This window comes from Lissotriton vulgaris, chromosome 6 (genome assembly GCF_964263255.1).
Source record: "Lissotriton vulgaris chromosome 6, aLisVul1.2, whole genome shotgun sequence".
Taxonomy (NCBI): Eukaryota; Metazoa; Chordata; class Amphibia; order Caudata; family Salamandridae; genus Lissotriton; species Lissotriton vulgaris.
This window is the reverse complement of record NC_141694.1, coordinates 1,234,119,368-1,234,135,620: the sequence shown is the minus strand read 5'-3', so window position 1 is coordinate 1,234,135,620 and position 16,253 is coordinate 1,234,119,368. Positions and strand designations below refer to the sequence as shown.

The 16,253-nt window shown below is 42.2% G+C and overlaps 1 protein-coding gene across 3 annotated transcripts in view; it reads right to left on the bottom strand.

Moving 5' to 3' along the window:
- The window catches only part of FYN (FYN proto-oncogene, Src family tyrosine kinase), a 493,823-nt gene that overhangs the window by 16,610 nt on the left and 460,960 nt on the right, over positions 1-16,253 (bottom strand). For all 3 annotated transcript variants that reach the window (XM_086927332.1, XM_086927330.1, XM_086927331.1), the window contains one exon: positions 9,447-9,578. In XM_086927332.1, coding sequence (XP_086783458.1) covers positions 9,447-9,578 — 132 coding nt within the window. The remainder of the gene's footprint in view (positions 1-9,446; positions 9,579-16,253) is intronic.

Genomic DNA, 16,253 nt, shown 5'->3' with positions numbered 1-16,253 from the left:
TCCACTTTAAGAAAAGCAATACCCTACAGTCAATGATCAAAGACCTAATTTAGCGTGGATAACATTCACTGGGCATGCTGAATATCCACTGTAGTGTACAGGGGTCATTTTGTGCTGATGAATTTGGGATTCCTAGGCTAGGAAGTCACAAGACTGATGTTTTAATGTTGACCAGCAATAATAACAAGTCCACAATATCAACTACCACTATATTGTCAAGGTAATCAGACGTGGAGTTAAGAACAGTAGACCTATATTTCCCTAAATACGCTTATCTTGATATAGTGGTAACCAATACGGTGGGGTCCATATTTGTGCAGGTCGATATTTTGGTTTTCCGTATTGTGACATACATCCCCCTTGGAACAGCCACATTTTACCAATATTCACAAACATATGGGGAATTTGTCATACATTTAATTCAAATGAACCTCTAGTGTCCTCTCACTAGATGTGGAGGATATGTGGGGCTATAGGTCACCTATTTGAGGGTCCTGTGTGATTAACTAGACATTGCTGTTATTCCCGAGTCTTGATACTATTGACCAAAGGTATGCCTCCCCGACTCTAATCCCTAAGGTCACCCTTGAGGCAGGGTGCACTGAAATGCACTAGCATGGGTTCTAGAGGGCAATTCCAATGTGAACTACCTGTTAAGCAGTCAGTCTATTGGAGTCATTCAGTACCCACCCTGGATTATAATCAGTGGCAGCCCAGGTACCCTAACTCAACCAGATAAATTATGGTCCAACACAATACCGAATTGATGTTGAGTTTCTTAAACTTTAGCTTTCTGTTGTCTATGAAGAGCAAAGTTATTAAGGGCCTACCAACATTGTGAGATATCAGAATTTCTCATGCGACCACTCACCAGAGGTCTCAAAGTTAGAGCCTCATTTATACCCTAGAGGTCAGCCCGCTGGCCTGTCAGTAAAGTGGAGGCCATGACCGCTCCTCCCCTGACAGCGCACTGCCTGACAAGCGTAGACATCCAAAGCTGGCATCTATATGCTTTCATTTGAGCAGCTGATGTGGTACCTTCACTGAAGGCACTGAGCTTTGTCAAGTGAGGAGCATGTGGCCCGATTCACAGAACTAACTTAAGACAAAATCCTAAACTTACTACCATTTTGGTATTCACAGAAGGCACTTACTCATTTTGGTATTTACAGAAGGCACCTACTCAATTTGGTATTCACAGAAGGCACTTACTCATTTCGGTATTCACAAAAGTTAGGACTTCTAACTTTAGGACTCCTAAATGCCTTCTGTGAATTCCAAAAGTCTTAAAGTTAGGACTTTTCTCAGTTTAGGAGTCCTAAATTTAGGAGTAAAGTAGCACATGGCTAATAGATGAACATTTTCAGTGATGATGTTCAGGCCCAAAGAGAGCAGCATCCAGCAGATGAAAATAAAAAGCTGCAATCTACTGGCAAGAAGCCCCTGTTAGAAACCAATCTTCCCTGTACACTGCAGATAAACCCACTGAATCTGCTTTTGTCTTTCCAAAGTATGGAAAATTATTTTTTGGGCCATCCGGTCCAAATTAAGGCATTTGCAATGCTCATAATCTGCAAATAGTAATCCCATTTGAGAGGTCGATGCAAACTCCTCAAATAAGTGATCACTGACCATCAAAACCCACTTAGCCGTATGTGATGATTAGTTGCAGAAAAGTGCAAAGGATAACAGTATTGTGGATAAAGCACGCGCAAAGGCAAAAGGTTTCAGATTTTTGATAGTGAAATCTGTTGTAGATTGGGTAAAAATACTTGTGAGGTGGGTGTGCATGCAGTCATGTATGTTTATCGTTGTGAACAGTGTCCTGACTTGATCAAGCGTTTCCCCTCTGGGAAACCAGGTTCCTGTATTCCAAGCACAGCCAGAGATGAATGGACTTCAATTGTAACAATTTGAGTTGTTTACCACAAGTGTCCTTGAGTCAAAGTGCTATTGGGCCCCAAATTGGATAGTTAAGTGCTTACATTTACCACTGGACTCTCTAGGTTGGGGAGCAAGCCAAGGCTTACTCGATGAGATGACGTAGATTTAAACACATAGAAAGCAGTATGACACCTTAAAATCACTTAACAACCTATTGTCCTGTTTGTGCTTTATTTTGTAAAAAAATTAAATGAATACTTTGTATACACTACAAAAATAAAAAACACACAAAACAATTATCAGTAAAGAAAAACAGAAGTCTGTAGCTCCTCCCTGTCCAGAGACACAACCCCAAACACTAGAATGCATATAATGTACTATAAAAAGAATTTAAATGGTGCCACGGCCAATGAAAGGTGTCCTTGAAGCTCAGCCCCGTAACCTCAGAACACCAGTCTCATACTTCCAAGGACAGATGTTCCAGTTGCTACACGTCAATGGGGAAAATGTAACTATTAGAAGAGCAGTGGTTTTGGTCTCAGTTATTAGTAGTGTATTCACACAGAATCTCTGTTGCATGGGGATTGTCAGGTTTGAAGCAGGCTCAGCCTCACAACATGTGAAATCTCTTCTCCAGGGCTAAGATGGTGATGTGCAGCAGCAGAAGGTGATGAATGGTGACCCCTGAGCAGTTGGTAGAGGGTGCCCACGTGCCCTGAAGCAATCATGTCCAATGGTAGCTACTAGGAGTCCTCTCACCTGGGTCAGGTATTTCACAGCAGGCAAGCGCACACCCCGAAAGTTGCAATGCAGTCTCTTTTTCACTGACAGGCAGACCCCACTCCGAGGAACTGTCACAGTAGTAAGCGTTTCATTCATGTTTAATGGCTGTATCAATGCTCTCCTGATGTTTTCCACATGCATGGAGGTGGACACCACATGGATGCTGACTGTCATCAAATACACATCAACTGACCTTTTAATTACCCTAGATGTGGAGGCATTATATACGGGAATACGAAAGGATGCTTCTTTACAAATTCTCAAGGGACTCCTTAGAACAAACAAATGGCAACATACTACTGCAATCTACTTAATTATGGAGTCTCTCGCTTTGGTATTAAAAAGCTATTTCTTCCAACTTGAGAAAAACGTACACCAAATTCAAGCCACTTCTATGGGGAGTACATTTGCCCTTAGTTTGACCTGCGCCTACATGCATACATTTAAAGCAAAATACATAGATTCTAAAGACAATGACTACCAGGGATCAATATAACTATGGCGGTGCTACATTGCCGACATTCTGATTATATGGAAAGGAAATAAAGACACAGCAAAAAAATATTGTTCATTGAATTAACAGCTAAATCCTACTTACATCTACTTATTTCAAAACAAAGATCTCATTTGATTTAAGAATTACATGTACTGAAGCCAAATTAATAACAAGAATTTTTCGAAAGCCAACTAATTGTACCAGTTTACTGAGATTTGGAAGCTTCCGCCCAAATGCATTGTGGGAAAATCTATCATATGGCCAATTATTATGACTGAAAAGAAACTGCAGCAAATAGAGACCATTTGACACTCAAGTAGAATAATTATCATGGAAACAAAAAAAATACTCTAATAAGGCTATTAGTAAAGCAAAGAAATATTCCAAAAATAACCACTGTGAGGCACTATTAGAAACCATCTCAAATCGAGAGAATTGTCATTGTCACAACGTTCACACCCATCTCTAATAATGTACAAAAAAAATCATAAAAATAACTAATACATAATTATTCCAGCCTACTAACTCTGGAAACTCTGCTATTTGCTTTGAAAAGGGCACATAACGTTAGAGAGATTTTGATCCATACTCGAACAAAAAAGGTCTGTGTCCAAGAACCAGTAACAAAATACAGCTTGCCACCGGTGGCCGGCCAGGTTCCCTGTGGTCACTGCAGTGTCTGTTCCTTAACTACGCACATAAAAGAGTTACAGATATACTTAAAATATAAATGGCAACTGAAGACACATACCAATTGTAATACAATATATAAGATGACTTGCCAAAGTCCACTTAAATATATTGGGAGGACAACATGTAAAATTCAGACCGGATTAATGAGCACAGCAGTCCCATCCAATCTTGGCGTATTAATACAAAATTGACAGCTCATTTTTTAGAAAAGTGCTGTGATGCCATAAGGCGATCTTGGGTTATCCTGGAACCATTACAAATTAATCCTAAAATGCATGACAAAAGTTTTGAAAAAGAAGATGCATATTCAAACCAAATACATGTATTACAGCTCTGACTGATAACATACCTTGGTCAGTATTGATTAAAAAATTATCATACATAAGGACAAAATTGAATTGCATTTGAATATGAGTTTCAACAACAGTCCTTAGCGTGCACTACATGTCTATGGCTAAATGAATCAATTATTATGGGTGAATTAAACAAAGTACAATTGAATGCACTCATCTTACTACTAGAGTGTTTGGATTGGGGGATGAGATTCGGGATATGCTGAGTAAGATTCACAGTAAGTCATTGGCCCGGGTTCTGGTCAATGGTGGTCTTACATCTCCAGTTAAGATAGGTAGGGGGACCAGACAGGGCTGCCCCTGCCTCCCATCCTCTTTGACTTATATATTGAACCCCTAGCAAAGAGTTTGAGGCAAATATGATATTAAGCCATTTATGGTGGGTGCCTTTTCCAGAAGGGTAGCCTTATATGCAGATGACTTGATGTTGTAAACCATAAACATAGGAGAGGCTTTACTATGACTGATGGAGGATGTGAAAGCCTTTGGGAAGTTGTCTGGTTATGAAATAAATGACAGAACAACTGAGATAGTGGTTTGGAACCAGCACCACCAGGTGACTCATATATCAAATGAACTGAAGTACTTGGGATTAACAATGTTACGTGATTTAGAGAAGCTTCCTGCTGTAAACTTGGAGAGAGTTTCGAAAGAGGTAGATACAATGTTAAAAAATAGGGCAGAATCTCTCACTCATCCTGTACGGCCAAGTAAATTTGGTCAATATGTCTATACTACCAAAATTTCATATTTATTTGCTAATATACCTCAAGAGTTTGACAAGAAAGCTCTTATAAAGATACAGGGAAGAATTACACCGTTTATGTGAGCCAATAAGGTGGTCAGACTCTCCTGGAAGAAGCTGAGGAGGAGAATTTGGGAGTGGAGGATTAGGGCTCTCGGATTTCCACCTGTACTGTTGGACGTATCAACTGAAAAACTGCAGAATGCTTTTGCTCTGCCCAGATAGCTCATTGGTGGGTCTTATTAATAGAGCAATGTTGAGCAGCCAGCCTGAGATGGGCTGCATGCACAAATTTAGGGCTCCCAAATTTTTCAACAAAATGTGGTTGAAGTGCTTGAAGGCAGCAGCGAAAATGTGGTACGGGGTCCCTAATGAGGATTCCTTCCTATAGTAAATGGTCACCAATGTGGGATTCACCGGGTACTCCGGAATGCTTGTTAGATGGTGTACCAAGACCCCTGAGGGTAGCTGGCACACTGTACTGGGTGTAGATAGCGGAAAGGGGCAAGTCTCTCTCTTGGGATACTTGGCAGGAAATGACCAACAGAACACTGTCAAGGTTTAAGTTCTACCAGATTTCTGCTTGACTTAAAAGTCAGAGGATAATTGAAAAGGATCAGAAACCATGAAAGAAGGACGTTTCATGCTGGTATGGATATATGGTGGTAGCAGTGGAAGAAGACATGGGACCCCCCCACCCCACTCTGGTTTGGGAAGGATACTTGTCAAGAGCGGATATGGAAGAGCTATGGCAAGTATCTATAAGCATGCTTTTTTCTGTGATTAAATCTGCCAATAAACCATTTCTACAGTTTGCATAGAGTCTACTGGACCCCAGAAAAGCTGACCAAGATAGGTGGTGATGGGGAATGTAAATGTAAGCAGTGTGGAGCTCGTGAAGCAGAGGATGTTTGCCAGCTGCCCACACTGTCAGAATTCTGAAGGACAGTGGGTAAGACAATTTCTGACATCTTAGGGCAGAATATGGAGGTAACACCCACTTTGATCATGTTTGGTGTGGTACAGCAAGGTTCTGGTTTGGGAAGCCTGTCAACATTTTGAAGACTGTTAATAGTCTACTTCATTCTTCTGGTAAGGAGGGAGATATGTAAAGTGTGGTGTCAAGCTCTGCTTCCAACTGGGCGAGAGTGGTGGAACTCAGTGAGATACTTTAGGGAATTGGTCAATAAGGTAAGTCAGAATAGGCCTAAGGCAGTCTGGAACTTGTTGTAATTGGATGGTTGTTTATGACTTCCAATGATTATACCCCTTGGTCAGTTTCAGGTGCTGGTTGCCTGAAAATTGACCCGGATATAAGCATGGAGAGTGTGCGGATTAAAGAGGGTGCTTGCTTACTCGAGGTGATATGAGGACAAAGAAAAATGTAATAAAAAAACGACTTCTGTGACATGTTGAATTAATAATTATTTCTGATTAGCTAACGTCATAATTTCTCAAAATCATAACTGCCATCCAAATCAAATCAAATCAACTTTATTCGATTCAAACAAAGAATCATGAAAGCTTACAGTTCAGTACAAATTTAAAGATTAGAATAGTTAATCACATCATTAAAAAACAGGTACAGTAAAAACGCATGCCGATTTAAAATGCAGCAGTTAAAAACTTCCTTTCAGTAATAACAGACCTCAAGAATCTTTCCACTACCATACATGTAAACAAGTCCGGAAGCAATTGTAGGTATAAGTAGGCTGTCCTGCAATGTCTAACATGTAACGATTTTATTAGAGGCTTTATAAAAATAATCCTTAGATCTGTATAAAATGTGCAGAAAAACAGGACATGAATAGTTGATTGTTTAGAGATCTGGTTGCAAGGACAGCATATTAATTGACGAGACCAATTGTTGGTAGTGGGAAGGGTTGTCAAACGATGAAAAATATCTAACCTAAAACGTGTCAATACAAATCTATGTTGAGCATTTAAAACACCAATAAAATACGGTTGCATCGTATAACAGATCAGTACCATTTGGTTATGTTGTACGGTGGGCTTCATATATTCCGATGTAAATCTCTTTTCTTCTAAGTTGTTCAGGCATACTTTCTTTAAAGATGCTCTTGATATTTGCAACAAAGATTCAGGATTATCGTAATATTCAGAAGGACAAATATCCTGCATAAAATTCTTTATGTACCTCAGCCATGGAATATTCAAGGCATGGTCGGCACCACAACAGTCCTGTACAATGGCTCTGTTAAAGCCTGTGGAGGACTGGCTGCACCCTTATTAAATCTTCTAGATAAGTTACGCCCAACTCTGCATGACACACAAAGTTTGAGCAACTGGTTGGGAGCCCCAAAAGATTTTTAAGAAACCCATTTTCTACCAGCTGTAAGGAATCGACATCTACGTGTCCCCACAACTCAGAGCCGTACATCGCTACTGATCGGCATTTGGCGTTATAAATGCTCATCATATCCCTGGAAGATTTACGTCCCATATTCCTCGAAAAATTATTCAGACCCACAATTGATCTGAGGAGCTGCATTCTTCTCGATTTCACTGCACTTTTCCAGTTACCATTACTATCGAATAGGATTCCCAAATATGAAAAAGTTGATGTTTGGAGTAAAATCTAATTTCCTATTACAATCTTGCGTCCCTAGGCTTGCTCTCGACCATCTTTCATAACATACGTTTTTTCTATATTGATTAAAAGACCCAGGTTCTCCAAAAAATTTACAAATTTATCTAAAAGATGCTGAAGAGCATCAGGGGTGCGGGCCATAAGTACAGCGTCATCCGCATACAATAATATTGGTACAGACCTATTGCCGATTTGTAGCAGATCGATACAGGAGTCCACAAGGGTGCTGCCCAAACCATTGATATATAAGTTAAATAAGAACGGCACGAGCACACACCCCTGACGGACCCCCTTCTTAATGTCAACAGGGCTTGTGCATTCACTATTCATACCATATCGGATCTTGGCAGAGCTCATTGAATACAAATATCTGAGAAAGTTGACGATGGCACAGTCAACGCCCATCGAGGCCATAATAGACCAGAGTTCATCATGGGTGACACAGTCGAATGTGGAGGTCAAATCCACAAACGCCAGGAAAAGGTTGCCCCCTTTTATTTGTGTGTACTTGCTCACTAGCTGGCATCCAAGAAGACTTAACAAACAAACAAATTATAAAATATTTTTTTATTTGTTTCTTTGCAAAAAACTGATAATGATGACTACTGTCTTTCAAACAACACTGAGTTTCATACAACAGTAGGGTGCATCTTGTAATCCTACCACTTTTAACAACATAAGTGACTGCCAGTGTTAAATATTGGAGGGATTTGTTAACATGAGCTGAAAGGCATTTTGTATTACTGGCAGCCATCTTGTTTGCCATGTGCTGCCACATGCTCGCCATGTGCTCTGTCCTCCCTCAGTGTTGACTGCTCTTGTAATCTGCCTAGAAACAAACTATATTCAGCATCTTCCACCTTCGCACATGCTCAGTTGAGCTTGCAGCTGTCCTTGCAACTGTTTCTAGTCTGTAAATGTCAGGATATGTTTGCCAAAAACAGCCACTGTTAGCTCCTCCCACTTTGTTGAGCAAGCAGATCTTGTATGCCCATATTAGTCATTTTGCATGCTTACATGTGCCAGGACCTCCCCTTGGTCTTATGCTGACTATGTAACCCTAAGCATATATAAGGCCCCAGTTTTCTGTACTCCTTAGACTGCCTCATTCAGTTGCTAAGGCTTCTGTGTGACGTAGTCTCCCTCATCTGAGGTTTAATAAATATGTATTTTATATTTCAGCTTCTGTGCCAATTTCATCTTTGTTGGTTTAAAAGGACCAAGTATCAGTGGGACCCCATAGAAGGTTTCTTGTTTTCTTCACCAGGAAAGAAGAGAAAGAAATAAGCAATACGCTATGTTTAGTTCTCTGTAACTGCTTATGGTGACAGCTATTCTGCTGCATATATCATTGCTATGGACTTGTTGAATGGATTATATTTAAATTAATTGGTCAAGATCATGTAATAATAATAGATGTTGGTAAAGCCCAATAGCCGCAGTGTGGCACCGATCTTTTTTAAATGATACACATTTTCTGCATTTCATTTTCTATCAATTTATATTGAAAGCAAACAATAGATATACAAGGCTTTCATATTTCCATATTAACAGCATCCATTATATGATGCATGACTACGGGCGCTGACACGACATGTCTCTTGCTGCCACGTCACACATTGATGTGATTGTGTCACTATGTGGTGTAGATGCCAGTTGAGCGGCTCCGTGAATGTGGATGCAGACTGCCTTATTGTTTGTAACACTCAAAAGCATAATAAATGCTTCATTAGTGGAAAATCACATAGTTTCAGTGGCCTGGGATGTAGTTCCTGAAAAAGGCATAGACCCCAAGGGACAATATGGCAAAAAACATGTCAACCATGATCAATTTTGTACACAGATTTATTACAGTAATTTTTAGTGTGAGCATAGGCTTACCTGGATATGGCACTCGTCCCTTAGTAACGAGTTCGGTCAATAAAATACCAAAAGACCACACGTCTGATTTGATTGTGAACCTTCCATATAGTGCTGCTTCTGGGGCTGTCCATTTTATGGGGAACTTTGCACCTAGTGAATGAAGTGAAAATCTTAGCAGCTGCATTTGTATTATAAAACAGTAGTAGCAATTGCTTCACCAACAAAATGTCCTGTCCATAAAATTGTCCAGAGTGATTACAAGCAATGAAGCATGCTATCAGCTACGCCGATCACTATGGTCAGTTTTTGTACTTTTATGTACTTTTATTTTCTTTATATCTATCCTTTAATAAAATTTGATAAAATCTACACCAGAAAATATAATAAAAGGCAAATTGCAAAACCTTTGAAAAGTAAAAGAACCCACTTAGCCTTATTGTTCAAGGAAAAAATACCTTAAGTCACATTGAACAAATGTGTAGTAAACAATATCCATTTACATCAATTAAGAATACAGCTTTGACAGTCTTAAATATACAGAACAAGAAGAACATTTATTATTTATGAGACATCAACAGAAAAACCACATTATTCTAGTTCTGCAAGTCAGACACCTATAAAATGTTTGTTAAATCTGAAGCCGGCAACATATGAACAACTAAATGAATATGATGAATGCATGGATGAAAACACGGCTCATGCATCTGCATTCATTTTACTGATAAGAAAAACATGAATAAAAAATAAACAAATAATTTTCAGATGGTGTACAGATTTTGCTATTCCTCTTCATAACTCACAGTTCTTTCACAAGCCAAAGAAACAGTCCACTCGCACCAACAATGAAAATTCAGATATGTGATTTTTTTGTACAATTGATAGTTATTGACCTAGAACCAGTAGAAATGAGTATTAATAGTAATGGATAGTAATGGATCCTGGTTTGCATTCACAGGAATGTTCACCCTATTGTGTGCATTAACATGGAACACAAGAATTTGGCAAAGCCAATGTGCCTGGCTTACCTGCAATAGACATAATAGGAGGGGACTGGGAGGTGCCATTATTCTATGCATTTGAAATTGTGAAGCAAATTATAGCCGCTTCACCTGCGACATAATGTAACTTCTGCAACATGCTGTGGCTATGGTAGAATAGAATTCATAAGAGCTGCCAGCAGACAGCTACAGCTAGCTTTCTGTCGCTAGATGCTAAAAAAGAAGGAATGATTTGTTTTAGTAGCAGCACCGGCTCCTCGGCTATGGCGGTGAACAATTGCCCCCCCCCCCCTCCCCACTGAGAGCCAGCTGAAGGAGGGAAAAATAAAATTATAAAACCCTTTTATTTTTCTTTCTGGGACATCCTTTTAGAGGGCTGCAGTTACAAGGGGCACTTAACCCCTTCACTGCGGCGGCTATTCCGCCGCAGTGCTAAGGGGGTGGGGGGGCCGCTCGGTGGGCGCATGCTGGTGACGGAACCGCTCCGTCTCCAGCCGTGGTTCCGCTGTGCTCATGACGGAGCGGTTCCGTCATGGCCCCGCCCGCTCAATGGAACGCTCAGCGCAGGCGCGGAATCCGCGCCGCGCAGGCGTTCCGAGCGGGCCATGACGGAACCGCTCCGTCACCAGCACAGCGCGACCGCGGCTGATGACGGAGTGGTTCCGTCACCAGCAGGGTCGGGGTTAAAGTGTGCCACCTCTTTGTGGTGCATTTTTTAACGCACCTTCTAAAGGCATGTTAGTCTTTGTGCCCATGTTGGTGTTATGACGTTGGCACAGAGGCAAAGTGATTTCCTCATTTGCAAGGGGCCACGCCCCTATAAAAATGAGGGAACACCCTCTGGTGATAGTGCTAGCGCTTTATGTGCAACAGGGCTATCTGTATTACAGAGGGGCCGCATAAGCATATACCAATACCAAAGGCGTAGCTAGCGCTTATGGCGCCCGGTGTTATCCCTCAGATTGGTGCCCATGGCAGGTAGTGGGGGGGTAACGTATTTGCTCGCCAACCTACAGGATGTATACTTTACCCAATCAAACTTGACTCCTGGCCTTATCTGTAATGGTAATGGGCCATCTGCATTTCTACCACTGAATCTTTGGTTTATTTCTTTTACTTTCGTTTTAAATAAACAAAATGGATTCAGATATCCTATGACCAATTTTTTGCTTGTATTCTACATGTCCTCTTTCAGTGAATAGCCCACGCTCCTTTATACTCTCACTATGATGGTGTTACTCTTTCTATGGGTTTCCCAAAAAATGATTGCTTTATTCTTAAATCAGCTTTAATAATCTTCGACTTTTAGGTGTAAATGATTTGTTCCCACGTTCAACCAATGAACGGGACCATCATCAGGACAGTAGAAGTGAATTAGGACTTGTGTATGAAGGAAGGTGTAATACTTTGTTATATGACTAAACTCTCATTAATATCTTATGGAAGTCTCTATGGCTTGTATTTATAACTCTGCTCCCTTGAAAGGGGGCCAAGCCCTATCGAAAGATTACTTGAATGCACCGACACATAGAAAGCGTGGGCTGGGATGTGATCTCTGATAACCAAATTTTAGTCAAATGTGGATCAGGGGTCTAGGCGGTCAGGGTTTTTTTAGCCAGTTCCAAACACTACAAAGGCTGTGATGTTGACTTTTGTTCAATGCAGTGTTTACAGTTGTGCACTAGCCGTGTCATTCTTTTGAATCATATACACACTATAGTACCACCAGCATTTTCGGGCCATTGTTCTCAACCTGTCAAAGTTGTGAGTCCCCTGACAATGAAATCGCAGGCCAACTCAAAATTAAGATTAACATGTTTCTGCCAGCGTAATGAACTCTTAGGACCTTGACATTGTTTTAGTGGAGCCAGCCAGGCCCTCAAATGAAGGTCATGTGATTGCAAACCCACACAGACAAATGGGCGCAGGTGCAGGGCATCGCAGTTCACTCAGGGCGCAGAGACAGCTTCACTCCGTCCACAAAAGTACCTGCATTCCTCGTTGACTGCCAGCCCCCGTCACTGTGGCTGCTATAACTCCTAACGCTGCGGCTGCATGATTCTTTCTCGATCAACCCTGAGCAAACACAGTCTCAGGTGCGGCCGGTGGGGGGTCAGGCCCGGTTATGGATTTCGCGTGCCAGCAGCTTTCTGCCAAATTGCTGGGGCAGAACTGTGTTCCACTGCAGGTAAGCAAAAGGCTGCGGGGGTCGAGTCTGTGAAGTCGCAGGCTACTGTGGCGTGGCGAGAGCTGGCTACTATTCCCCATCAGCACTTACACTAATGCAGACTATAAAAACATTAGGAATTCTGCCACCACCCGCTCGTATCTCAGGAAGCATTAGTTGAACTAAATTGAAGAGTGCCTGGCTCGACTCACAATGTAATCACTAGAGACGTTCTAGCCACGTGGTTTTGGGTGCCTAGCGCACAGATCACACCACAGCAGGGCTGTCACGGAGAACCATCCAATGCTGCTCTGCTAAGTGATGCTGCTGACCTGTGTGAACTTCTGTTATAGGGTACAGGCAGGCAGGTGATTATGACCGCGCCCCAACTGCTAATTTACAAAACCAATACCATAGCCAACGAAACAGCCATTAAATTATACCCACTTCAGGGGCACTGTCACGCACACTTACTTTGCGATGTTCTTTTGCAGCAATTCGGTTCCGGGCTGCCTCATGGCTGCAACAACTCCTGCCGCAACTCAAGCGTGCCGCGGCCTGCCGTCCGGCGCCGGCCTGGGCAGTCTTTTCAGACTCCCCAGACTCGATTTCACTCCCAACGAGAGCGCATAGCGGTGGCGCGTGTCACTGGTGCATTTTCAGCGCGACTGGCCAAAAACGATGCCCAGGGCCATCATTGGTAGCGCTTACGCATGCTACAAGATTGACGGCCCTGGGACCCACTGGGACACTGACAACACTGTCCCCAAATAAATGATAAAGCCTGCCACCAGGGGCCACCAGTGCAGAGAGACCACCGCCAACAAAATAGTGCCGCCTGGGGCAGACCAATAAAACAATAAAAGACCATTGGATGGAGAGGGCTGGCTGAAAGCCCTTAAGAAGTAGGTACAATTATACCTATCATTTTAGGAAAATCAAAAGAGCTTGGCTAACGCCAAACCTAAAACACAAACTGTGGGATTTACAGAAGTTCACCCTACGTGCTGGCAAAAAAGAAATGTCCACTCCTATGTCACTCTGTGTCCTATCTTGATACAGCAGATGTCAGAAATGCCACTCCAGTTCATCAGGCGAATTGTGTCTTTCTGATGAACGCATTTACCACAACTTTAGTCAGTCACACGTCCCAGTCAGTCATTAATACATTCAAATATGCATTCAATAACGACACAAAGTAGCATGAAGGCAGCTCAAGTACATGAATCACCATTAATAATCTGATCTGCAATCCACTGATCCACTCTGTCAGAGAAGCACTCGCACTGTCAGAACTCCATCCAGCCCAGGCAGATGCTGATCATGTCCACACACTGAACTAGGGATTTCAATGGTTCCACCTCACACAAACCTTTATGTAAACACTATAGGCTGGCTGCTCACTCTGGCCATGTGCTTCAGTGTTCCAAGGGTGCCTCGAACTCTGGGTTGAAGTCCAGAATGCGTCTCTTACCACGTGCTATAGATGCGATATATCCATTGATTACATCACCTACCAGTGACCATAGCAGAGTTGCTAGAGGACTATGTCAGGTGTAGTGGAAGGCAGCAACACAGAGCCCCAATGCTGTTTGGAGAATGAAGATGAGGCATTCTGTGGATCCGCCTGCCACAGTGCCACCCAAATACGGTATGCAAGTGACCCATCAACCACCCACTTGCATGCTTACCTGATGCATGGTTATCAAAATAACACAAGTTTATTTATGAGCACACCCCATTCCAATGGAAAGCAGAGGTTGGCCTTCATTTTAAAGCTGCAGCACCTTTGCAACAACACTGAAATCTATGGACAGGCATTTATACACCCCAAGGGTTACACTTATATTCTCTCTTCATCGCCCAAAAACTATAGCAATTTAAGAAATCATTTCTTTGCCACCTTCAAGATACCAAGTGGCCACTCCACAGAAAAGGATTCATAATAACTCCAATGACTCAAATTTCAGGCATCCGGAGGAGCCCTCTGAGAGAGGTGAACATATTGCCTGGCCTACACTTCCTCATTCTTAATACTTATAGATTTTTCATTTCTAAATATAAGTAGCTGATTGAATGCAATAATGTGCATTAAATAGCAGGTCCTGAAGAAGGAGTGCACATACGATTAATGAGCCACTTGCATATGACGGGGACCACTTGGAGATACCTTACAAATGAATTTCTGGAAAAATAGTGTATAAGAAGCTTGGAAAGGTGTATATGTTTGTAACTAAACCCTGGGCTATATTGTTACTGCTTTCATTGCAGGGCAGTCTCAGGCATTTAACAAGTACTGTGGAAACATGTTCCAGTCATTTTTAGTCTGCACACAATTATCTGCAATACTGAAAAGGTATTTTGAAGAACTTTCCTCAAAGCATGGGCTCACTGAAATCCACCCCTAAGGAACAATGTTTATTTGAGGGCAAGTGTCCACATAGTCGCAACATAGGGTGACACCTACAGGAGCGGCTCATCCACTTGAGCGGAGGAGCGTAGCCCCACAAGCCCCAGAGCGGGAAAATAAAACAGTAATAAAGTTTATCTATTACTGTTTTATTTTCCAGCAACACATCCTGAACTAAGTGCCAGGACAGGGCAGTGCCAGTGCTGCTGAGTGGCAGCAGCAGAGAGATATGCACGGTAAAATGTGTATGTCTCTTTGGCCGGCCATCTTCGGCCGGCCAGACATCTGCATTTTAAAGTTCTCTAAAAGCTGGATTAGGGAAAGAGCAGGCCTCCAGTGCTTTTAGGAGTGCTGAGCGATCCAATCATGGCACTGTTTTCATGCTGTAAAAGCAGCGCTAGGATTGGGTAGTGTAGCTTCCAGGGGTTAAATAAGTAGCTGGAGGGAGAAGGACATCGCATGGGAAAGAAAGAAAGGTACGTTTATTTTATTATTTGTTTTGTTGTGCCCTCCACCCTCAGTGCACGCCAGCTGCCACTGGAAACCGGACTGTGCTACACCAATATTGCCTTCTGTAAGGGACCATCCAGTACCTGCCAATTCAGTGTCCTTGAGCTCTAGTGATCACACTTGCATTTAAGCCAGGGGTCTTATACTTGGAAAGGTACATGGCCAGACGGCATCCGTAATGCAATGGGGATTTACTTGTACTTTTACAATAGTTTTCGCAATTATAAAGTTCAAAGCATTGTCAAATTCTCCTTGCGAATGAAAGTCTCTCTCCGTTGATTGGTGTGTGTGTGGTGCAGGGGCGCAACTAGACCAGACCTTCAGGGGCATGGGGGGTAACACTTTCGGAAAATGTGGGAGTGAAGCATTTCAAACAATGGGGCAGAGCTATCCATATAGCCAGTGGGAAGGAAAGATGTGACAAACTATGGCATTTAAATATATTGGACAAACCTAACTGGATTATGATTTAAAGATTGGCGTCCATTGTTTCCCCTAGATTCCTCACTTGGACTCAGTTGTTTGGTTCCGCCAGGTGCGACTCCTCCATTTGTGCGGAAGAGCATCGCCCCACAAACTCCACAGCAGAAAAATAAAATGGCAAGAAATGTATTACTGTTTTATTTTTCAACTACCTGTCCTGAACTAAGAGTCAGGACGGGGCGGGCCAACGCTGCTGAGTGGCACCAGCAGAGAGTTATGTGCTTCAAAATGCAAATGTCTCTTTGGCTGGCCGTCTT